The 25,263-nt window shown below is 41.4% G+C and overlaps 3 protein-coding genes across 6 annotated transcripts; 1 reads left to right on the forward strand and 2 right to left on the reverse strand.

Moving 5' to 3' along the window:
- Nucleotides 1-207: 207 nt before the first annotated feature.
- corn (microtubule-binding protein cornetto) lies at nucleotides 208-23,722 on the forward strand. 4 transcript variants are annotated; one of them, XM_012294874.2, is made up of 12 exons: nucleotides 208-645; nucleotides 17,440-17,802; nucleotides 18,099-19,449; nucleotides 19,662-19,777; nucleotides 19,944-20,084; nucleotides 20,154-20,251; nucleotides 20,320-20,503; nucleotides 20,591-20,813; nucleotides 20,925-21,175; nucleotides 21,243-21,451; nucleotides 21,601-21,754; nucleotides 21,878-23,722. In XM_012294874.2, the coding sequence occupies exons 2-12, from the start codon at nucleotides 17,452-17,454 to the stop codon at nucleotides 21,986-21,988; spliced, it is 3,189 nt and encodes a 1,062-aa protein (XP_012150264.2). In that variant the 5' UTR covers nucleotides 208-645; nucleotides 17,440-17,451; the 3' UTR covers nucleotides 21,989-23,722. The 4 variants fall into 4 exon arrangements, with proteins under 4 accessions (XP_012150264.2, XP_076392554.1, XP_012150266.2 ...); XM_076536439.1 differs by lacking the exon at nucleotides 208-645 and adding an exon at nucleotides 16,745-17,284 and having other exon boundaries at nucleotides 19,665-19,777; XM_012294876.2 differs by lacking the exon at nucleotides 208-645 and adding an exon at nucleotides 16,749-17,284 and having other exon boundaries at nucleotides 21,851-23,722.
- LOC100880770 (uncharacterized) lies at nucleotides 13,238-16,088 on the reverse strand. The gene is made up of 2 exons (XM_012294877.2): nucleotides 15,179-16,088; nucleotides 13,238-14,865 (listed from the first exon to the last, which is right to left on the reverse strand). The coding sequence occupies exon 2, from the start codon at nucleotides 14,617-14,619 to the stop codon at nucleotides 14,050-14,052; it is 570 nt and encodes a 189-aa protein (XP_012150267.2). The 5' UTR covers nucleotides 14,620-14,865; nucleotides 15,179-16,088; the 3' UTR covers nucleotides 13,238-14,049.
- On the reverse strand, nucleotides 23,283-24,901 carry LOC100877904 (uncharacterized). Its single transcript, XM_003707290.3, has 2 exons — nucleotides 24,264-24,901; nucleotides 23,283-24,005 (listed from the first exon to the last, which is right to left on the reverse strand). Exons 1-2 carry the CDS (start codon nucleotides 24,617-24,619, stop codon nucleotides 23,945-23,947), a joined length of 417 nt encoding a protein of 138 aa, XP_003707338.2. The 5' UTR covers nucleotides 24,620-24,901; the 3' UTR covers nucleotides 23,283-23,944.
- Between the last annotated feature and the right edge of the window lie 362 nt (nucleotides 24,902-25,263).

Here is a 25,263-nt window from a genome sequence, read left to right on the forward strand (position 1 = left end):
ACCTGAGGATTTGGAATTTTTCACTGTAGAACTTCAGAACTTCGAAACATTGAAAGTTTAGAAGTTTAGAAGTTCGAGATTTCAGAATGAAATTTGTTGAATTATTGAATTTTAGTTTGAGAAACTCTGACAGATGCGATGGGCGTTCCGGCGTTCCGCTTTTCTATCATGACGGTTACCAGTCGATGAGGGTGCGCGTAGGGGTCGTTACCTCCCGTCGCCAGTTGTCGCTGGCTGTTGCTGGAGAGCCGATCGCTTTCATTCCTTGAGCAAGGCGACGGTGATCTCTACGAACATAGTTGGCAGTCGATCCGCGAAGGTGCTCTCTCAAAGTGGTGCGGTAGTCGTGTGTAAACCAGTATGATCGTGCAAACTCTATAATTCGTTAGGCGAAACTATATTTATAATTCATATTTCACGATTTCATCAAGCACTAAAACATTCTATCCAACGGGTGTTCAGTTCAATAGATGGAACGTTTGTTCCTGTAGTTTTCTGAAAGATCAACTGGATACGCCTGAACGGAACCGGCCTATCTTCATCTCCAATATAAATGTGTTCGCATCGAAGTCGCTAAGGAAACATTGTCTAAAAAACTAGGAGTTTTTTTTAAACCGATGACGAGGATCCAACGTTGTGCTTAAGGTAAGGGCGAGAGAGGGAGATAGAGAGAGGCAGTGCCCTTCTTGAATAGGTTATCGATTTGGTTCCGTGCCGTTCAAGGGGATGCTCTTGGAATCCGTTCATTTGAATCAGTCTCAGTCATTGTTTATCCTTTTGTATCGGATCTCATTAGAGCACGTTTGAATGGGACGATCAGTTCGTAAAATCAAAGGCGTCGCACCCTTTCTAGATCAGATGTTATCTCTTACGTTCCCAATAAGTGGCAAGATATCGAGTACTTGTAGCTGTAGCAATTATTTTCATTCTAATTATTAGACGGCTAAGATACCGCGATAACGATCTGACTTCCCCTTTGAAGCGCTAATTATGATCCGCGAGATAATTGTATCGGGATAGTATCTTTCAATTCTGTACGGTATACCGAATCGTTTAAATTTAAATTCGTTTTCGAATTGTTTAATTATTAGAAAAGAATACTTTCGAGATGTAAGTCGGGGAGACAGAAATTTGAAACGGCACAGAAATAGCGAATTTCTAGCAGCTCGATTCTCAAGCATTTTATTTGGAATTCGTTTACGAGCGTTGCGCAGGCCTCTCGGAAGCTGTTCTAACAGATGTCATTCCCGCTCTTATGCGGTAGTCGCCTGGGACTACCGAAGCCTTTTTCTTCTTTTTCTTCTTTTTCGTCCAATCTTCCCCTCCCGAATTACAATACGCTCCGTCAGAAATAATATCGCGGTCATGCTTTCGGCCGGGAGTCGAAATGTTTGTCGCTGTGGTTGTATTAATCGTACGAGTGTAATTCGTGCAACCACGAGGGCTCTTTTCTATCGCGCGTATATAGCTAATAGGTAAAGGGTTCCTTCACCCGATTAGCTCGATGTTCGAGACTAACTATCGATTTGTTAATTAACCTACGTCTACGCTTAAATTTCAATGGCTGCGGTAATGTTTTCCGTCTTTATCTCTGCTTAACCCTTTGCACTTGTATATCGACGATCGGCTTTCAATTACGTCTTTTTCAACTAAACTTATTTTTAGTATAAAAATAAATAGTCAAACAGTAAACTGTTGGCGTTTATAAAAAGAAAGCTGTTCTTATTAACTACATTAGACATAATTAACTACATTAGAATTTGAGGTAGGTATACATAGAAATATGTCTGGCTTCATTTACGCGAGGTTGGAATACGTGTTTTCACGCGCACGAGTAATTCCACGATCTTTATGAAGGCTATTCGTTAGACTAAGTTTACACAGTAGGACGAGCTGGTCTGCGGAAAGGGTAGATAAGCCCATGTAATCGCCAGCGATAGAGTTCTCTAAAACGACCTGATATAACTGACGTTCTTCTTCAAAACGTATCCAAGAACTCGGCATTTAAGATATACACGCAATACCCGGTATTCCTTTTCGGATATCATAATTGCTGTAACACGTGTACCACAGGTTATGCGATTCAGCACGGTAACGTTCGAAACGTCCAATAGATCGAAAGAGTACGAGTATCGAGATTAATCGATTATGAACGTTAACGATTGCTCCTGTCTATGAAGACGTTCGAAATTCGCGGTATTTTAAAAATTTTTAACTAGATCATTGACGCGTGATCGTAATCGTAGGATATTCTCGCATTTTTTGCTATTCATTACATAAACATCAGACTTTCGTAACGGACCGTAAGTAGGGCATACAAACAATTGCTATTATTGTTTTTTTGAATAACCAAATCGTTTTTCCACGCCTATTATAGGTTATGTGATCCAGTACGGGAAGTATAAACAATGCGTAGGTAGATCGAAGGAGTATCGATGTCTCTATTGGCGCAGGTGTTTGAAATTCGCGGCAGTTTTTAAATTTCTAATACACAGAAATTAAGATCACAATTACGAGTCAGGTGATCGTGATCGTAGGTCGTAGGATATTCAATACGCTTGACGTTTTTTTTTTGCCATTTATTACATAAACCCTAGACTTTCGCAATGCATGGTAAGTAGGACATAAGGATGAATATTACGTAATCTTTAAGAAAGCGAAGTTATTTGCAGATTATATCGTTTATTTCGATCGCAATTTCGAGCCGTCCAATATAACGAGACATACCTTGCTTTCGGTCGACCGTTTCGAGACTTTAATTATCTTACCTTTTTAACACGGTCGATCCCAAAAAAGAAAACACGTATCGGGTGTTTACTTTTTTTAGCATAATAATTGCAAGCATTATTTTGTCTTTAAGCAATTTTTGTTTTAACCAATGTTCGTTCAGGAAAATGAATTTTATATACACGGAAAGAATGACTTTCCTGCGAATCTATTTTGAGAGCATAAATCATTCACACTGTTGAGTAACTGGGACAAAAATAAGACGAAGTGGTAAAATGTACGTAAGGTGGTGTATGACCAAATTGCTTTCCACTTTCAACAACTCGACGATTCATTGCTTTCTGCGGCGAAACCAATTAAATTACGTAAATCAATTAAATATATTTTTTATTTTTCATTATTTTCGTAAATTTTTGGAAAAACATCCTCTTTCGTATCCAGACTTCCTATAACATTACAGAGTAGTCTAAATACAAATAAATCAATAAGAATGAGCAACACCTATTTCTCGCAAAGTAATTATAGTTCCATTAATCACACCTTTGTAACGCGAACTATTTATTATAGATTTTGAAAGCTATAATGTATCATCAAGATCGCCTAATTATTTTTTTATACGATCTTTATTTTTGATTTCCCCTTTAGTTTAGATCGAAATTAAGATACGAATTATTGACACAACAGAATTTAACTGTGGTTTGAAAGCTCGGTTGGAGTAAAAGGAACTGCACGGTAAAAGTAGAACTTTCTTTCTTTCTTTCCTTCTCGAGGTCCCTTGTCGAGCGAACGTATAAACGATGCTTGTTTAATGTTTACGTCGGACCAGAATAATTTATACGGGCCGTGTACGGCTGCTGTTAGAAACGGACTTCCCTGCTTTTTAGCTGTGCATAGCGTCGCGATCGTTTCGTTAACGAACATATGAACTTTCGCTACCGGCAATACATATATTTAGTACATATATCTAAAATTTAGTTCTTTTACACTGTGATGGTTTCCGTGCAATCGATTCGATTTGCGACTGACAGACATACGCTGCGATGCGTGGTGGCGTATGGCGATATAGGACGCGGTGATACATGACGCGTTGAAATACGATGCGTGGCGATATTAGAACGCGTCGAAATGCGTCCGCATTGCAGTATAACGCGTAGCGATATCCGTAGACCGATCTACAATAAAACGTTTCCCATCCCAAGCGACGTGTTTATATTCTTCTCCGGCTCTCGACGATCGCGCTTTCCATAAATTAATTATTTGAACCCAGGTCGTTGGAACGTATCCGGCAATAATTCGATTCTGTCTACCCATCACTGATCCTATCTTTACGACGCGATTGTACGCGAAGGAACGTGGCCTAAAAAAGTCACGAACAATGTGTAATTATTTGGTCGATGTCTGGAGCTGTTGGAAAACAAAGCGAAACGCGTAGATTCCATTAAAAGTTAGACATGTACGATTCTCAGAGTCTCTCTTCTCGATTATGGCATGCTCAGACAGGACAAACCATAAAACTAATCGTATAGTTTCATTCGATTGTTCTCGGAGAGAAGTATTAAAACGTGCCACCGTGAAAGCTTCGACCTGTCCACTTGTTCCTGGATGAAATGAAAAAACTCGTCGAGGGTAACAGCACCCCTCGCTGTACGTCTTCGAAGAGGGTGTACTATGCTCGAGCACTCGGTTATCCGAAACTTTACTAGTTCAAGTTCGAGTACTTTAGTACTCTAAGCTCGAACATTACCGAGCTATAAATTCTTCCCCATAATTTTTCCCTTCGTCGAGAAATATTGTCGGAAGGATCGGAGATTAACGACGAATTTGCAAATGCTTCTATCCATCACGACAATTAGCCTTTAAAAATTTTCGCTTGAACGTTATTCACGAAAAGTAACATTGTTACGCCGTTCTCTTATTGCCTGGAACAATTTGCCGCGCTTTCTCCTATGGCCAACGATGGGAACAAGCTGCAGGGAATAGCTGAAGATAATACGAGCGGAAAGTACTTTGCATAATTCATGAACAGGAGAAGGCGGTGCGGGAGGAAAGGGATGCACGCTCGAGGCTCGGTATCTAACAATCAGGATCACTTGCTGGCCCTCGTCTAATCATTATTTCCATCGTCACGGCTCTACATCTATTCGCCGCGCTGGACGCTAACCGCTTCTCACCGCTATTCAACTTTTGCCATTTTTAGTGCAACCTTTTTTACCCGTGGTTAATCGTTGTACCACTTTTTTTCTCACTGCTCGATTTCTCTGTAGAACCATTTATGGAAAATGGTTCCTTCTTTTATTTGCTCTATGGAGCACTATGGGATTGGGGCGAAAGGACTCCATTCCTCCCTGCAGGTAGAAATATTTTTCGTATTTTCGTCTTTTTTTTTAGTAGACCTAAGAATTTCTCGATTCTATATTTTATAGCTTCGGAAGTGAAATATTTCTAGTTACACGATTCTCTTTAAAACTGTAGTTTCAAGGTATCCATTTAAGCTACCAAGTCTATCGTCCGTAGATTTTATACCGATATCCAGAGAATCCATAGATCCGAAATCTTTCGAGATACCTCCAAGTTCCAGATACCGAACCTTGTGACCCATAAAAACTGCAGCGAAGCCAGAGTAAAACGCGATATAGCCTTAAATGAAGTGTTCCGAATGTCCGTACCGTTTACGATTGTCTATTTCTATTGGCCACGTGGTCGATGAATAAGAGTATGCCCGGCTGCCTAACCTCGCCTAACCGAGGCCGAAAGCTCCGGTAAATGGCCTCTGCAGAATGCAGAGTAGCCAGCCAAGCCAGCGGAGTCGCGTTTCTTCGTTTGACGAAGAAGAAGGCGGTAGTCTCCCTTCTGAAACCGCGCCTCAAGATTAGGCACGCACTCGCGCTCGTCCGGCTCGCGGATATATTTACCGTCTGTTCGAATCATTCTCCATGCTTTCACCCGTCTGATCCTTTTCTTCCATCGCGATTTATTCGATCGTTGCCCGAACATCGTTTCGCGACTTCGTTCTCTTCCTGTCCCCACAATTTAGCCTTCGAAAAATGTTTACCTGGCGCCGTTACCTGTTACAGGTTTTGTTCGCTGAAAAAGCAAGGTCTATGGTAAACAGAGTTTAGCGAGCGAGTTTTTATCTTGACCGTATGTTTGTGGGAAGAGATTACAAACGGGAGGTATACATAGTTAGGACGTTGTTAAGAGAATCGTTGTTAGGAGAAAAGCACTTATGATCTTTATGACGCGTGGCGATATAGGACGAAAATTGGCCCGAAAGGTGAAACCAACGTCAAGGTCACCCATCTTAAGAGCATTTCGTTATCACGTATTAATAACTATCGAATAAAGAAACGGGGAATTATTGGAGCACGTTGTTTTCCCACAGAAGAATATTAATACCCGGTAAATATAAGAATCCCGATATTTTCCTTCGGACGAGCCGAGATTCAAGGCGATGCAGCGTCTAACGACACGACTCTTCGAGCGACAAAGGTTCGTTAACGCGGAAAGAATAACGCGATATTATTAGCACGGGATATGGAAGTCTATCTGTCCCTGATAAAAATCGCCCGCTCTTCCACGTGTCTCGACTCGAAAAAAAAGTACCGAACCTTTGGCACGGATCTCGTTCGAGTTATTTGCGGACCGCCTTAGAGCGTCGTTGAGGGACTTGCTCCCTGATCGTGACACTATACAAATTACGCGAACGACCGACTTTTCCAATTTCGTTTTACCTGACATGCAAAACGGACGAAAACAGTCTGATTGGATTCGGTGGAGTAGAAATAGGAGAGCGACTTCGTTATTCTTGCGATGCTGGTTGCCAATCGATCGGATGTTTTCAAAACGTGGACGGTCTTATGTGATTTCGTGACATAAAACGAGCTTCCACTTATCTCGTTTATCGTTCTGGAGATTAAAGATCGAAGAAAATGCCAGTGGAACATGATTTCTAGACGTCTTTTAATATTCATAGCTGATGGACAATTGGAGGAAAGAAGCGATTTCTGTATACGTGCGATGTTCACAAAATTTCATCACATAAAAGTATCACAAAATGGTACTTATGGCACATCATTTTCAAGTTCAAGGACTGAAGAGAATGGCTGCATAAAGGATTTATCGATATTGTTCAAAGAAAATGGCTGACTCGCGAATTAAAGAAAACAATACCAGTGCTAATGGCAATATCGATGCATTTGGCGTTCTCTCGAATTCATCGCTTAAAAGTATCTGAAAATGGGATCCAATAAAATATCTACACAAAAATTTCATCGATAATCGAAATGTAAGCACAGCTGTGTTGAAAATACTTTGAACAAGTTTAAGTAGAAATTCGGGAAGAAAAGAATGAACGAGCTAAATGGTCAAACCGATCTTTTTATTCCGAGCTTTTAACAGCCAGAAATTCCAGACTGATTTACGCGTCGGTCGATGCGTAAATCTGGAAGCGTTAAAAGCAGAACGGTTCGTCTGAAAATACGAGAATCGACTCCGAAACAATTTTCCCTGAAATAAAAGTGAACAAATTCAGGGAAAATATTTTCGCCAACGACACTTTCATCTTCGTCGGATATTCTGGATCGCTTTCGATCGAACGGACGCGTTGAATAAATGCGAGCAGAATTAACGCTTGTATATAGATTTATCTCGGTTGCGAGTACACACGTGGCCTTCCATACGCTCGCCCTCGATGCGAACCCCACGACGATCGTTCCACAGGGGTGCCCCACCATGTGGCCGTCATTGAGTCATCGAATGCGAGCCACGGAATAATTAAACGCGGTTCGCACGATCTGTAGACGCAATATTAAATCACGGTATTTCAATGTTTGCCCATTTGGATCTACAGGTTGAGAATTCGGGAGCTTGGTAATCGGGGGCGTGGGAATTTTGGAATTTAGTAATTTAGGAATTCGGGAGCTTGGAAGTTTCGAGGCGTGGGAATTTTGAAATTTACGAATTCGAGACCTTGGAAATTTGGGGGCATAAGAATTTGTAAATTTATAATCTTCATTATTTCGAACCGTCAGAATAAATCCATAGAACAGACAGTATTCTGAATATAAAACATAGTACGTGGGTAAAAATGGTTGGCAGGTCCCTGTACATAGCCCTTGGGGCAGAGTTAGCCAGTGATCCCCGCAAGAAATATAGTCGTACACGGGTCTAGGAATAAATAAGGGGATCACGTACAAAGGCCACACAAATGGTACGTCGCGCACAAAAGAATCTCGGGAGAGTAAAAGTGACACGTGTTCCCGGCCATTATTGCATGCCAGGGTATACACGGTTCGTTTGATTCGATTAAAATCGCGATCGCGTAGTCGTTGTCGAACGTTGCTGTAAGAAATTCGGTGATTTCGGTGATTTGAAAGGAACGCTGACTAATAATAGAGGGACGTTGCCGTAGGTCAAGTAACTAGAAGTCTAACGGATTAATATCGTTGCTAAGGGTGTCACTGCTCGTCGACTATCAAAATTTAACTTCCAAGTTGGAGAAAGTAGATCGGTATCCGATTTTGTTGTGCGATTTTCTTTTCCTCTTCTTTTTCGACGGAGCCATCTGCGACTTCGTCATAATATTTGGCACGAGGCGCGCTTGATATACAAACGACGCGGTCCGTTTATCGCCGAAACGGAATCGTAAATGCGATTACTTTTCTACAGACTAATATAGTATTTTTCATTTATTCATCGTGTGAATTTGGGACTTTGAGAATTTGGTAATTTATTCTAAGTACCATTCGTTAGAAAGTAAAAGGGCTAGAATTCATCTGGTACCGACCGGTCAATTTGTCTAGAATAAGCAGAAAACACGCATCGGCGGAGAACGTCGTCGATAAATCGCTCGTCAGTTTCGGGCAATTAGTTGGCTCGCGGAATACAAACGAGGCTGAGAATCGAGAGGAAAACGATATTCCGAGCATTGTACGGTTCGATGAAAGCAGCAATTAATCGATGGTACTATTGGAGGATAAAACGTCGGAGTTAGGGCATCGTAGAGGAACAAAGAGAAGACAGGAGCGGTTCGGTCTTTACTCGAGAACGCCATATGTTACTCGAGGGAACAGAGAACTTCCGTACCGAACGAAAGCTACTCGAGACTATCTCGAGTGTCCACCGGCTTAATGCAAACTCGTTGAAAGCGAGCGTAACGCGGCCAGATGGCTTCGATTTACTCGCTTTACTTATACCGGCTTGCTATAATATTTTACTCGTTCATCCTTTGCTGCACATTTAATTAATTCAGAATTATTATTCAAGCTAACTGGCAATAATAACTTAACCGCTTGAAGGATGATTTCTCAGGTGCGTCAGTCGAAACTAGCTAATCAGAGCTACTCTATTAAAACACATGAAAAATGTTCAAATGTTATGTCGATCTGGTAGCGTACCGCATTCATTTTTCTCCGCATTAATTAATTAATTAATTGTGCGTCTCAACTTAATGAAGTTGCGTCTCGAAATGCATCACGAAGATGCATATAGAAGTTAAAATATCATTGCTAGTTCCACAATATTAAAACGAATGAACCTAGTCTCTCCAACGTTCAACAATACTTAACAAATAATAGTCAGCCTATTAAAAATTTCAGTAAGATTAATCATTGAACATCGAGAGTGTCAGACTCTCAAGTCAGATAGTTATTACTAATGCATGAATCGATATTTTAGTAAAAATAAAGAATTCAATTAGCCTTGATTTGTCATTCATCGTTCTATTTATTGTAACTCGATAGGTAAATCGATGCTGCTGGTCGACTATTGCATGAAAAATTGCTGTAGGGTCTTACGTAAACTTCGGATCGATTAAATAAACATTCCGACTATTCTTGGAGAGTGAACTTCGTTATTAATAATTGTTCGACGAAAATAGGGGATTGACAGGGGCTATTTGGAGGGACTTCTTTACGAATGTTTAGCAAATTAGATCAACATTCTTTATAATTTCTATGCAAAATGAAAATGAACATTGTAGATAATTTCTCTATAAAATGCACATATTCTCCACATAAAGTAAAGATCAACAATCCACATACTCTCGAAATAAAATAAGCCCCATCCTAATCTCCTTACGAAGATTCTATCATCTCCTCAACGTTGTATAGTCATCTGCCTAACATCGCACAGACATCTTATAAACGAGATCCGTTAAGTTCATCGATCTCCCCAGACAATGTCCACTCTAAAAGCTCATCTTGTCTTTTTGCCAGCACTAGACTCAAAGATCGTTGCAGCCGCATTTCGATCGTTCATCGCACACCGTCGACCCATGTTTGTTGCCTTTTTTGGTCAGCTCTTCGCGTGGTTCGGAACTTTCGTCGGAGAATGATGTAAGACAGAACCTCGCATCGTCGCGTTCACGAAGATCGCCAGGATCGTTTTGCTCCTCTCCGTTAACGATCTTTCGACACCGATCGGTAACCCCTTCGATAATCCCTTTCGATTTCCCACCAAATGTAGTTGAAACATTTTATTTTGCTGGACACCAACCGGTGAGTCAGAAATACTTTTCATTAAAAAATTTCATTCACCGCGATTCTTGTACAAAACATCGTTAAACCCTCGCTCGACAATTTAATCTCCTTATTCTCCTTTCCTCTCAAAAGCGTTGTCTCGTTTGATTTTAATATCACGGTAATTCCATCGATAATCGCTTTCAAGTATAGATTGAGTTTGAAAGATTCGATCGGATTAAAGAAGTAGAATCGATCAGAGATAAACGTTTCATGGCAAATTGACTTTGGTCATGAACGATTGAACGTGACCTGAACGTCTCTGATAAGAACAGACAAAGTCTCTGTAACACTATCTGTGAACTCTCAGGTGCGAATCACGTGTTCAAAGGTATCAAGATTCATTTCGTCTGCATTGCGGCTAACTCGCTACAATCTGATAATGAGCCGTTTATATTCGTGCTACCGACAGTTGCACAAATCTTGAATCAAGAATGATATTTCAATTAACCCCTTGCCGTATAATTTATTCATCAGATGCGTCAGTCAAAACCAACTGTTCAACGCTATAATTACAATATATTATACCTATATATTGTACCTAAATTTCAAGTTGAAGATACTTTTGAGTAAACTATATCACATTTCAGCTACGAGTATGTCGCGAGACTTGTCAAAGGAAATATGACACGTTTGTACAATTGACAGTGGTAATGATTTTATGTTAAAAAAAGAAACAAGTATTTGGTTATAGAGAGTTCAAGTTTCGAAGCTGCGTTTCAGCTCTCGTTTCAGGTCCCATATTCCAGCTGTATTGTCTGTTCAGAGATACACGTGGCCTCATTAACGATTCTACGTCTCGTTGAATCGGGGTGGAAATTTACCGAGACATTCGTCCCTCTGTATTTTCTTAATTTTAAAGGCCCTCCCTTCTTTCTGAAACGCTCTTTTTCTTGCCCGATCCGACTATTTTCTACCCTCGGAAATTCCACGAAACTTTTTCAGCAGGACACCGAGTGTAATTTTTCGGAAAATTTACGAATAGCGGATTTTCGAGTCGTCGGTTCGGTGAGTAATAGAAGCGACCCCTAATAAACGGGGCTCAGGTATAAACGGTGGGGTGTCTCGCACATTTTTCCACTCCGGGTGCTCTCGGTTATGGTCAGGATAGGAGCAGTTATGATCGGAGTACCTCAATTACTGGATGACTAATCCTAAAAGTAATTATTGGAGAATCGCATAAAGAAATTCTAATACCAGGTATTGCTGCTACGGTATTAGAAGCAGCATACGTGTTCCGAAGGAAGCGAGTTCTCAATATCCACTTACCAATCTCCCTAGAGCCCAATACACGTACTACAGTCTCGAATCCTAATACCATCTGTCCCTTGAAACTCCACCAACTCACTGATTTAAACTTACTCCAACTTGTCCCCAAGTTATTTTTCAACAACTCGAAATAACAGGTTACAGGTTCTTCTTTTCCAATGATCGTAACAAAGTAAAGCGAGTTTCCTCGAGCAAGAAACTTAGCTAACGATCCCCGGTTGACCTCCATTACGACTGGCGACCTTTGCGCCGGCGAAAAGCTGGGTCAGAGCCGGATAAAAGCGCTGAATGGCACGGCTTGGCCCTTGATTCAACACGCGGCTCTTTGAATTAATGAAGGAACGAACGTATCCGTCCCCTTGCGCGACCAACACCATGTAAGGTCCTCCTGCCAACGGAAGCGATCGGCTTCTACGAATTTTGCCAATAAAACTTTTCTTATTATCTCTACGCATTTATTCTTATCGAACATCTTTCAGAGGCTTGCTACTAACTATACTTCTCTGTTTTTGCCTTTGAATATCAATGAGGAAATACTTGATCGACATTGAAAATGTAACTTTCTTTGTGGGAGACATTTGTGCAACTACATTGATGCAGTACCTGTACTAACCATACCTTATGCGCGTCTGCTTTCGGGTACAAGTAGCGAAGTATTCGATCCGCATCGAAAATGTATCCCCACTGACAAATTATATCTCCGTAAATTATTAATATCTCTCTTTATTAGTATCTCTCTTGTCCCCAAGCGATCCGAATTTGCTAACGCGAATTAATCGAAATTTCCAAAGAAAGTAATTCCGTGTATCGATTACAAAGTAGAACATCGAGTACATACGCGACCTACTTGGAAGAAAAACCTCCGGATCGACTATATCGCATGTTCGGAGCCGGCCGACTAGTTCGCGGATATCGAATGTTTCGAGACGATTTATGGACGAGATGCGTTCCTCGTATCGATCACACACGGTTTCTATGGAGAATGTTATACGTATCTGTCGCGTATGAATTATACTCGTATTTTTATCGACTCCGTCGAAAGTATAACGGAATTTGTTTCTGCAATTAACCAGTGCATCTACTTAGCCTTGCAACGAAGCATCGAGCTGCTCTTGAACTTATCGTATTTACGAAATGTGTTTATCGATGCTTTTCTTTCTTCGATAGAATTTATCAGTCTGGTTTTCAGGCTAATCTCTTTCATTTTAGTCATCTTTATTGCATCAAAACGATTCTACTGTTATTTATTCAGAATTTATTCTAAATAACAGTACCGAATAACAGTCTGAATAATAGAAAATTGACTAAACGCGCCTTAATTACATCGAATCAATAGTACTATTATTTATTCGAAAGTCTACCATTGTTGATTTGAAACATTTTAACTTACGCACACGTAGACTCATTCAGAAACGTATTTAATAAATAATGACTTTTATCGACATTTATTTCCATGCAAATAATTTGATTCGATTGATCAGCGATGTAGATTAAAACCGAGTGAACAACGCAGAAATTGAATGTTACCTCGACGATAATAATTCGTTACTTTAACCCGAGTTTAATTACGCAATTATGTTAATGAATTTCTCGTAATACTTTGTCGTTGACGAGTCACGTGTTTCGATTTGTACACTCGCGCACGTGGAGCGATATTCCAGGGTAAAGAATTCGAAGATTGTCGAAGTTCTAGGTTATCTGAATAACTTCTAACAATATCTAAATATTATTCAATATTTCCAATATTTATTTCGAAACTTTTTATTGTATCCTTTTATTGAAACTTCATAAAATGAATGCTTAGCGAAATACCGTCGCTAACAATCGCGATGAAATAAATAAATGAAAGTACGAATGAAATACTTAGAAGCATAAAGAATACTAACTAAAACGGCATTCTCTAATAACAATAATTATGTGGGAAAAGAATACTAATGTCGTGTGTTCGGTAATTAGAAATAAATATGGCTTATCGGCGAACTTTTAACTTAACTAGAAAATACAACATTGAATAAGATATCTAACGCGCAAGTTCATTACTCGACACGTGTTTCCTTTAAAAGCGCTAGATAAATAATTTCAAATTCCGAACTGTTGCAACAAAAAATGCAACATTTTTCTTTAATCCCTGAGTTGTGTACGAAAACTTGTTAGAAAGTCGTTATTGAAATATTTACGGAAACACGTGTTTCATGGCTTGTAATAGTCTTGCGTATAGGAACTTTAGGTCAGACTCGACAGTGGCTAAAATGTTTAATACTCGTTACAAGTTCGTTCTTCCGATTTCCCGCTCTAAATTCATCGAAGGATCAGACTCTACAGTGACTCGAAAATTTGAACTTTAATACTTGCTGCAAGTTGACGCTTCCTATTTTGAATTTCCCGCTCTAAATTGATAGAAGAATCAGACTCTAAAACAATTACTCTAAAATGTTATTAAAAATCATGAAATTCTTTAATTTTTCATTTTTACCCCGAATTGTCCCCTATTCGAAAAATTCCAAGAACCATCGAAATCACGTTGAAAAATTTCCTCTCATTTAACCTCGATGATCGTTTTGGTCTGCTTCGGCACGATCTCGACGAAGGAAGCCCCGTCGAAACACCTCACCCTGTCCGAATTCGTGAAACACTTTTCCGCAATCTTTTCGTTGAACTGAAACGTCGTAACGATCCTAACAACCTTCTTCTCCTTTCTTCCCGCCTCTTTCTTCTCCTTCCCGCTGTTCAGAATGTTTTCCGTCTTCTCCTTGGACCTCTCCTCTCTCTCCGTATTCTTTTCATCTTCGCAAGGTTGTTTCCGGTTCTTCCTGGATTCCCTGTCGCCCTGTACACTGATTTTACCGCCATCGCCGGTGTACTTCACTTTATTCTTGTCGGATTTCGCGCCCAGCAGCACCCAGCCACCGTCGCCGGTGTACTCCACGTCGCCCACGTTGTGATCGATCCTCAATCGGCATCCGTCGCCTATGATCTTCACGCTCCCGCAATTTTTCGCCATGCTGATACTGCACCCGTCCCCGGTGATCTCCAGAATTTCTTTATTCGAATGCATTTTTAACGAGAGACCGTCTCCGCAGATCTTTTTCACCTCCTGTCCGCACATTTCGATAATCGATGGAAGATCGTATCTCTCCTAACGATTCTGCAGGTGATTTAGAATCGTTTAATAAACAAGTGTCTCGTTAGATCGGAGATAGACGGTGATTGAACGATTTATCGATTACGGTCTTCCAAGTATTTCTTTGACAATAGTTGCTAATCACGGTGATTCCGAGTAAGATTCTTCGATTGTTTTGAAAGGGGTATCCCCTCAGCTTTGGTATTTCTCAAGCTTTTCCTCCTTCAATTGCTGGAATAACGAACAAAATTAGAGGCTTAGTAAGCGATTTCGGTGATGTGTTTAATCGAATCATGTAGGACGTGAAACTTGTCAATTTCAACGCTTCTTTTCTACTTTTAAATTCTTTATTTTCACTAGGTTCCAATCTCCTTAGATCCCAATTCTGTCTAGATCCGAAATCTCCCCAGATACCAAATCTTCCTAGACCCCGATATACACCTAGACTTCTACCGATATTTCTACCGTAGCAATGTTCAAGAATGGAACAAAATGTTTCTCTTGAAAATTTATTCAGGACACGAAATTGCAAATGTAAACTCACCTTGATATTCCTATAAAATAAAAATGACTCCTCTAACAAGAGCTACGTATTTCACTTGAACGTCTTCTGTCTTCTTTCACTCGTTACAATTCAGAAGAGCCGCGTTCTATTATAGAGATCGATATCTCTAACGTTCTCTACGTTTTTCGACAAACAAAATCCTGGGTTCAACTTCTCTCTTCTTACGCTATTATCCAACGATTCTCCGGTTCTATTCAACTACACAAAGTTCGATACATGGAACCCGGTTTTCTCCTCGAATAGATTGCACGACGAATCGATAATCGTCCCGATAGAAAGGAACGAAGATACCATTGACACGAGGGAATAAAAGGATCGTTTACGGAGGAAGAAAATTTTGAAAGGAATAAATGATCGCGGAGGAAGACCTTCTTTGACGAACGCTCGGATATGGCTGGAAGCAAGAGCGTCGCGACGCCGTGGCCGTGGTCGCGATTGTTCGAGTGGACTCGCCGCTGAACGAACGAACGTTGCCTGCCGGCCTCGTCGCTTTCGGGACTTCCCGAGACCTTGCAGCTGCTAGACCGTTTTTAGAGTTCTCGGCCGCGTTTCTTGCCGATTACCACGGTCAGGAACGACTATCGCGAGCTCGTCGACGTTGCGCTCTCTATATACCGCCTTCGCTCGATAAGTTTCGCGCTCTTATCCGGGGACTTCCTTTCCACGATCATTCAACGCGTCATCGATTCGGCTTTCGATATTTTACAATTATCTTCGAGTACCGCGAATTAAGTTGTAGAGTGTTTGTCTGGCATGCGCCGATAACATTTTTTCACGAATGGCATACATGATTATCAATTCCATACACGTACTGCATATATTTCTTGCATGTATGTACCAAGTTTTTCTGTAGAACAATTGTACAGTGAAATTTAATTGCATTTATTATGTAGTTAAATAATACAATGTTCAATAATAATGTTCAATGTAACGAAACTGAACTGCATTTAGATATTTTTCGTTAGAGTGAAAATTTACTGTATTCCTACATTGTATAGTATGATAAGAATTTATGTTTAAATAAATTTATTATGTATTATGTATGTTATATTATTACCGAAAATATCTACCTGTATAAACATTAGGATCTTCGCATTAAAAAATAAAATGTATAAATTTTGAACATATAAAGAAAGCTTCACATTACAGATGAAAGTGGTCGAACGATTTGAATTCTGGTAGTCTGCAGCGAATGATATTGGAGATATAAAATGATCGAAGATAGGAGGGGGGGATCGTACGACAGGGAGCATATACTTGCGATAAGCAGCACTCGAAACGCGTTTTACACGATTGAAGCGTGTTATAAAAAGGGGGAACACCGCTCGGTGACGCGATGTGTTCTTCGTCGATTACGATTAAAGTACGTAATAGCGTCGAGGAGGGAAAGAGAGAGGTACAGAAGGAAAGAGGGGGGCGAGGAAGACAGTGATACCGAAAGATCACAGGCGGAAACGAGGGAGAGCAACTTTTGCTCTCGAAAAGAGCTAACTTCACACGTTCCTTCGATATATTACATAAATCTCCTGTTGCATATATTTTTTACGTAACAGCATAGTTGTCATCCACTTGCTTTGATTCGAGACAATTTAACAACCGAGTAATTTCGCTGTTCAGGAAGTTGATCAAACGATTAAAATCAGCATTAATCGTTCGTGGTAGTTGGTTTAAGGCCCGTGAATACCTCCTGTATTCTCATTTTCGGCGAACGGATATTATCCTCGATAATCGAATATCGCGGTGATTGCCGTTCAATGGTCAAAATCCGGATTTTAATTGCTTCATCGATTCCGGTCGTCCGTCCAGACTGACCGTGCTTTGTTACTTCGACCGTGACTAGTCCTTTCAGTTCTGCCGTTCTCTATTTCCCAAATTACATTTTATCGAACACCTCGCTGTATTTGTCGTGTTACTATTCCTGACGCGAGGTGACATAACCTGGAGGAAATATACTATGTGGGGAATACGATCCGTGGAGAATACAATGTATAGGGAACACAGCGCGTAGTTAACAGAACGCGTATGGAACGCAGCATTTGTGTTCCACAACGCGTGGAAAGTACGGCGCGAAGGGGACACAACGCGGTAGGGAATACAGCGCGTGGTAATAAAACTGAGCGCCTGTTGAACCCAGCGCCTCGTTATAGCACGTCGCAATCTTCTAAATTAGATCTGAACTCATCGATACCAATTGCTTCTATTGGTAATGTCAAACTGACCGAACACTTGTACATTTTCAGAATGGCCAGAAAATGAGCGTTTCACCGAGCAACGAGCCAACGAGTCTCGAGATGGAGACTCCTCTCGAGGAGAACAGTCTGAAAGTGTCTTCGGTGCAGAATGTGGCTAGACAAGACTCTGGTGTACCGGAGGATCTAGCCTCGCCGATGGTTGACACGAACAAGCTGTTACCCGAAGAGGACGCGAACTCTACCATCAACAGCGAGTGCAATATCACCGTGATCCATGTGACCGATTCTGAAACAGCTAAATCCGAGGGAGCTTTAAACGGTGACAACAGGAAGGATTATGGGAACGAAGGGAAAGACAGCAAGGACGGTAGCGACAGTGGAGTGGAAGGTTGTGCCACCGAAGTCCCCAGGGTAAGGATCGATCGGAGGGGTTGCTTATTCGTGGAAAACGAGGCGAGTCGTGCCATGTTCAATTATTTACATCTTGCGATTCATTTCTCTATGTTCAGTGTATTTCTCATAAAATCCAGTCGATTAAGTTTTTTCATAGTTGTCGTACTTCGAATCGTGTCGGATCTGCTTATGCGACAACTTAATTAAGAATAGTCAACGTCATTAAGAATAACCCGCGAAAGGCTCGATACTAATTAAGAAACGCGTTATTTCTCCATGATCAGAATCGAAATTAAGTTCCCAATTAATTTCAGGTACGAAGTCGAAACAGCATAGACTACGCGAGCAGTTGCGGAGGTCTGGACGAAGCTTCCTGCGATTCTAGTTTGGTGAGCTGTTGCTCGGTGTACGAGGACCCCTGCGCGACTTTGCCCGACGACGTCAGGTTAACCACAGGTGGCGAAGGCACCAGCGAGGGTGGTAGCGAGAGTTCCTCGATAGCCGGCAGCGTATCCGCCCGTGCCAACAGAACGAACGTGAAGAGAACCGTGGCGGCTTCCGCCGCTAGTAAGAAGAAGGCCGCGAGCACCGCGGAGGCTCAGAAGAGCACCAGAGCGAAGCCGGTGCCTCTGAACACCACCTACTCGGCCACCGTTCAGCGATCGAAACCGCGAACCACCGCTCCTAGGAGCATCCTCGGCAAGTCACAACCGGCGACGAGGGCTAGATCCAGGGAGAAGTCGACGGTTAGAGAGAACGTTGGCGAGAACTCGTCCAGCAACAGTCGAGTGCCGACGACGTTCCGGTCAGGAACGAGCTCCATGCCACCGCGAACGAGGACCAGACCGATACCCGATTCACTGCCATCCGTGCTCACGACAGAGATCAACAAGGACCTGGCGCAACGCGGACGAGGTCAGACCAGCAGCTCCAGGTCCAGAGGCGGATCCAGCACTCGTGGGGCTCGGACACCCAGCTCGACGCCGTCCGAAGAGGTCCGGAAACCTCTGACCACCGCCAGAGTACCTTACACGGGTCGCACGGATCCGGCCAGAACCCCCAGAACCGACAAGATGACCACCAGCGTGGACAACAAGGCTTTAGACACCTACGCGACGCTGCCCAGAAGAAACAGGAACAAGATGGGCATCGCCAAGGTCGCGGAGAAGCCGGACACGAGCACGAGAAGCAGGTCAGGAAGCAGGGACGCGAGTCTGAATAGACTGACGGAGAAAAAGATGGTCGGTAAAGAGTCCTCCGGTCACAAGAGTCTGCCGCCCTATCCTAGGCACAAGACCGCGGAGAGGACGCGCATTTACCACGAGACCAGCGTGCAAACTGGTCTGACCGGTGACGATATTGAAAACGCTTTGTCCGGGATACCCAGCGCCGTACCCGGACCGGAAGTGGTCGAGAGATTGCACGAAGGATGTCAAACCGAGGGCGCGTGGGAGGACGTTCAAACGATGCAGAACGATCTGAAGCGATTGAACGAAGAAACGTCGAGTCAGAAGGTGGAGAACGAGAAGCTGAAGACTGAGATCACCGAGGTGAAACGTCTGCTCGAAGAGGAACAGGCGGATCACGCGTTTGCCCGACAGGAACTGGACAGAAACGCTCAACGGGTGCTGGCTATGTTGGGAACACCTCAATCTGAACACGCGGGTGATTCATATTGTCCGTGCTTAGCGGGTTGTTGCGTATCAAATGGACGGTCTTTGAACGTTTGAAAGATGGCATAATTCTATAATGTATAACTACTGCTGAATATGTAGATAACGAATTTGTTATGTCGATCAGACGTCCGCAACATTTCGTCCGCAACAACCCAACATTTTCTTCAGTTAAATACGATAGCAACCTTAGTTTTATTTCAGAAGGTAGCGATAGCTTCCTGGAACTCGAGTGCCATTTGCAATCCTCTGGACAAGTGGTGGCTAGTCAACAATTAGAAATAGCTGACTTGCAATCTTTGTGCCGTATGTTGAGCAGGGTAGGTTATTATCTTATACTAGCTATAAATCAAGACGATATATAGCGTAAGGGAAAAGTTCCATCTATAAAATCGAGAACAGTTGTTTCTCTGTCTCTAAATTCAATACTGTGTCCTCTTTCTCGTAACTCGGCGCAGTTAATCATAGGCAAATTCGTTTTTTCAGGATCTGGAGAAGAGTTTGGCTGCACAGAAGGCGTTGCTGCAACAACAACAAGAACTAGAAGCAGAGTCTGCCGAAATGCAGGACTTCCTTCAAGAAGAGAAAGCTACTTTGGCGGATTCTTTGAAGGAAGCTGAAGCGGAGGTACTCTTCTGTTGCAAATATTATTTAATCGTATGTAGAAACTTTATAATTAATTGTTCAAATTCATAGCTGTCGAAGAAGGAAGAGATGTTGGCGAAACGAGAGCAGGAATTAGAAAGGCAAACCGAGGAGTGCAAGCATTTAGTAAGAATAAGCGAACAACGAAGGTACGCGTATAACACGATTGCATAAAACCGGAGCTTATCGCTAACTCGGTTATCCGCTTGATTTGCAGGCAAGAAAATTTGTCAATGAGCATGAAATTAAACGCGGTCGAACGACGGAGTAGGGAACTGCTACTTACGCAAGGTGCTGCCGTTTCCGGTGCTGCGGTAGCGCTTTCCGCTCTTGGAACTAGATTAGAAGGATTTGTAGACCAATTAATTACTTCCTACAATATCTCTGTGAAAGACCTTGAGGTAGTGCTTAAAGACTCTCTTATCTCATTCTGTCGTTAGATCTTTTGAATATCGCATTTAAAATATGTAATTAATTTTTCCTTGTAGGATGTGATATATCACAATGAAGCGTACAGCAGAAGCAATAGCAGCATCGAGTCGAGTCCTGTTAGTTCTAAGCATAGTCTGAAAGAGTGTACTCCTAGTCCAAAAAGCGGTTCCTTCGTTTCCGCTGTGATCGGAGCTATCCGCAACGCAGCGACCCATCCATTTGCAACGAAAAACGCGGATAAAAAAACCACGATTGAATCAGCTAAACAGATATACAAAGGTAAGCAATATTTAATGTATCATTTCCTACCTCTACGATTACATCCGCAGTCATCAGTCAATCTTCCGTGCATTTATAATTAATAGTTCCGTCTTTAATTGTCATTTACAGAATTGAGCATGGAATCATCGTCTGACTTGCTCGATTTCGAAACCGAGCCATGCTTAATGATGGAGAGCGTGCTAGAGGATGTTCCCCTGCCAGACACGTATTCGCACAACATGGTATCCAGTAGTGACTCGCTTCGTAGAGCCTTGAGCTTTCCAGAAACCGTGGACGAAAGTAACCTTAAGAAAACGCGAACCAATGACGAATGCTCCAGCCTTACGAATCTCACGCAAGCTATTTTGCATCGTCGTAAGGTAGTATAAAAATGTTAAAAAATAAATGCGACACGAACGACAGAATGTCAATGCGATACGTTCACAGGTGGAGAACGAAGAAGACGAAGATTGCGATTCGATCAGTGAATCTGACACTGGAACTAACGATGGTCCGCTGGCTTCGGATTACTGTCCTGCTGTTAGTCTTGTTGATCAAGTTATTGATGTAGATAATCTTGTTACAAAGTTACTGAAAGTATTGCGAATTATACAACACGATAACGATACGTGTATACAAGAGCTTAAGGAAGAAAAGTAAGTACTACGTTGATAAAAGTTATGTCACATAAATAGACGTAAATAGACATAAATAGACATAAATAGGTTGAATTTATTCGAGGATGCTTTAGGGAGAGATTCTCCCTACGATAAATCACGATATGTAATGATACAATAATTTGTAGATCCGAATTAGAAACAAAGTTGGAAGTAACCGTGGCCGAATTGGAGAAGCTCCGTAAAATCATGGAGAGTTTGCATCAGTCTGAAGAAATCTTAAGCAATACATCGGACAGAAGACGTAGCGTGATGGAGAATTGTCGTCTGATTATTAAAGAGGTAATAGCCGGTGATGTTGCCGACACGTATCTATGAAATGTTTCTCGAGTGGCGTTCTAAGAATTTTTTTAATCAACAATTGACTTTTTGAAAAAGATGTCAAATGGAATAATTCCTCTGTAGGCGGGTAAGGAGGAATTAAAATTTGACGAGCCCGCAGTTGCAAATAGTAGTGGCCCTGGAGGAGACTGCGAAGATCTCAACGCGAATGCAGCGGCTCAACTTTCTTCCTAATTACCTTTAAGTTTCCTTCGTTCCTCTTCCTTTTGTATCTTTTCTTTTCAACCGTGTACACTTCTACTAAGTCCATTCGCTAATTATTCGTTGCGGATGAAACGAGACAACGCTGAATTGCCTTACGTATCGTTTGAGACATAGCTAATGGCCTGCGACCTGGTGTACATGAAAATTATCTTCGACGAATCATGCCAATGTGATTAGGTAATATCGTAGTCCGTAAATTGTAGGCATTTTGCTTCTGTCAAAGTCATGTACAGCTTTCTTCGTTCATATGGAAGTTATTTGTGCGCATTGCTTCAGTATTTTATCGTTCGAATGTATCTCGCGTATATACATATATGTACACATACATGTAACGGTAAACTGATGATTTTCGAAACTGAATCGCAGCCTACGATCGTCACGATCGTCACGATCGTCACGATCGTAGACTTGTAATTTAGTTTTTCGTGTAGCATTAATCGTTATTTAAATTAGGCATGAACAAAGGATAGTTCGCGAACGAAATTCGGCTTTATCCGTACTTTCAAATTAGTCAATCGAACTTTCCAAATGTGACCATCCAAACGTAGAAACCGTATGTAGGTACTTGGTCATGCCTGATTTAAACGTTGCCGTTTTCTCGCATAGCATCCATTTGATAGTTACTTATTCAGCGTTAGGACTAATTGCGATATCAATTGCTTAATACGACTAGACGAAACCAAGGAATTACTTAATTGCATTCACCGATTGAATTTCTTGTGCCCACCGAATGCATTTTATCGTCCTATAAATAAGGAAAGTTATTCGAGATTCGAGAGTATTAATAATTCCTGTATTACTAGAGGAGAGGATAGGTTTTGATGTACCTTAAAAAATGATTCACTCGAACTTCACTTGCTCGTTTAAACGTTAAGAGATCACGTGTAAATCCTCAAATGTAAAACAACAAACAGGGTACATTAGTTTTACGATATTGGCATATATTGGCATATATTGGCGAATAATAGGGATGTATCGGTAGCCTGATACATCAGGTATCAGATCTTCGGGTTGGGTTTGGAAAAATTTCTACAGGATCGAGCACGATCCCGTTCATCTTTTCCTGACAAGAACCTTGGCTACCCGCGCATTCCTACCGAATACGAATCATTCGAATGAATAAAACGTTCTTCGTGATAATTCTTTGATCCGTCATTTGTCGATATTCGAATGACCCGCCTGTTTCGGTTGGAACGTGTCTTAACGAAAATTATTACAGTGAATATCGAAGTGAAGAAAAAAGAGAACACAATACACGGACACGTACACACAGAGCTGCTTTCTATTTTAATGGTGAGATATATTTGAGAAACATATTCTTGTACACGCTTCCATGATTCACAATTATCCGTCGTGTAAGTTTTCGAGGCATTGTATATAAGTGAACATCGTGAAACTTACTTTTTTAATCTAATGCGTTCAAAGATGATCGTTTTCCTTTTATGTATGATCTTTTCCTTTTTTCCTTTTTTTCTTTCAATCTTACTTATCATAAACTGTATTTGTATAGTTCGCGTGAAAGTCATCGTTTTCACCCTTCCTTTTTCTTTTTAACGAAATAAACGATTCCACCCAGATGATGTATATTCTGAGGATCATAGTCCTAAGCATTTTTTATACAAAGTATTGTGATGATATACCAAAAAGGAAATCATAAATAATGTATTTTAATTTTTAATCAAATAAATTTCGTTTCAATAAAAATTTATCCTGTGATGTTATTTGTAACCTAAGAGTATTACTTTTCTTTGCCAAAAATTTGTATTTATAGGTCCAATAACATTGCAAGCAACATTGAATATTACCCTAAACCAACTCATTTTAATGAAATAGATAGTTGAGTAGGTGAGAAGGAAATAGGTGGTATGAGATTAACAGGAAAATCGATAATAGTCATTCAGTATACTTTGTCAAAATTCAAATCCTTTACTCGTGGCGAATACGTCGCAGCAGTGGAATTAGCAAATTTGCGAAGCGCAGACCAGCCCTAGAATAAAAACATTCCTCTATTAGGTTAAAATATTGATAACACAATATTATATAGATGCAGAAATTTGAAAAAGAAATTTAACAGCAATTACGTCGAATGCGAGCATACAGCTCCGAGCGAGCTACTACCACTTACAAAATAGAAATGAATAATGGCGCCACTTATTTAAAAACCTAGCCAATCACGTGACTTATTTCATTCATTAATTATCGTACTAAAATTAATATAACGAACGAATGAACGAAAAGAAAATACCTGTGTGCTGACTTGGGGGCAGGCGACGGTTTAGGATCAACTTCCGGTTTACTCGAAGTTGGCTTCGACGAATCAATCGGTAAGTTAGGTTTATTGTCGGCAGCTGCACCTGCTAGAAGAAGCGTCTCGACAGGAGCGACGACGAGTACCACGCCGTCCACGTGGATGCGATAATTCTCGGTCCCGTTTTGACGTTGATCATAATGATCGATCGTAGAATCGTAGGGAAACTGCGTCGTGGTCGATGGTTCCACGATCGATGTCTCGTTCGCGATCGGTAAACACTGGACTCTATTTGAGCAGAACACGAAGAGTAACAGCACCGCTTTGAAAATTCGCATGTTGATCGATAGCATCGATGTGTTTCGATTATCGGTGCCGATATCGACGATATACGTTAATAGCGTCCGCGTCTTTGTTGGCGCTTTTAAATCGAAGCCGGTTAGAATTTCGAGCGCTCGGCTGAGGTTAACGCGATAAACGATCGACTCGGGAACGATCGAGAAAGGACTGTGGTGGCTTTTGATGATAAAAAACGATGCCCGTGGCGTGTTAGCAATGAACGTCTTGACGATGCGGAGGATGAGCGAGGTGTGACGACGTCTCCTGCCGACCGGCGATCCCGGTCCCCACCTGGCATGGAAACAGATCGTCAGGCAAGTTCAAGAACCTGTGGGCCACTGTGCACATTCTGTTGCATATATAGCCAGGTAGAGTGTAATCTTGGATGGAATTGATTTTTCTATTTGGACGACGTTATCGTCTCGTTTCACATTCTTCTCTTTTTTCCGTTTTACATATTTTCGGGTCGCACGTTCATTGGCGCCAAAACTTTTCGTGTTCGAATAAAGAACGCTCCATCGTCGAATCAATATTTTATTCAACTACACGGGATTCGATTCGAAAATGTTTCGCAACAAAATCTTATAATGGAAGAGGTTTATTTAATATGATTTTTCTTTTAGGTTAATGCACAGGTCATACAAAAGTCAAGCTAGTT

Source organism: Megachile rotundata, chromosome 10 (assembly GCF_050947335.1).
Source record: "Megachile rotundata isolate GNS110a chromosome 10, iyMegRotu1, whole genome shotgun sequence".
Classification (NCBI taxonomy): Eukaryota; Metazoa; Arthropoda; class Insecta; order Hymenoptera; family Megachilidae; genus Megachile; species Megachile rotundata.

Excerpts from the sequence above, each read along its gene's own strand:
- LOC100880770 (XM_012294877.2), bottom strand. The coding sequence starts at position 14,619 with ATGTGCGGACAGGAGGTGAAAAAGATCTGCGGAGACGGTCTCTCGTTA.
- corn (XM_012294870.2), top strand. The coding sequence starts at position 17,222 with ATGGAACGCAGCATTTGTGTTCCACAACGCGTGGAAAGTACGGCGCGA. Across the intron at positions 19,778-19,943 it reads TGTGCCGTATGTTGAGCAGG|GATCTGGAGAAGAGTTTGGC; the intron begins GTAGGTTATTAT and ends TCGTTTTTTCAG. Across the intron at positions 20,504-20,590 it reads TCTCTGTGAAAGACCTTGAG|GATGTGATATATCACAATGA; the intron begins GTAGTGCTTAAA and ends TTTTCCTTGTAG.
- LOC100877904 (XM_003707290.3), bottom strand. The coding sequence starts at position 24,619 with ATGCTATCGATCAACATGCGAATTTTCAAAGCGGTGCTGTTACTCTTC. Across the intron at positions 24,006-24,263 it reads GCCCCCAAGTCAGCACACAG|GGCTGGTCTGCGCTTCGCAA; the intron begins GTATTTTCTTTT and ends TTTTTATTCTAG.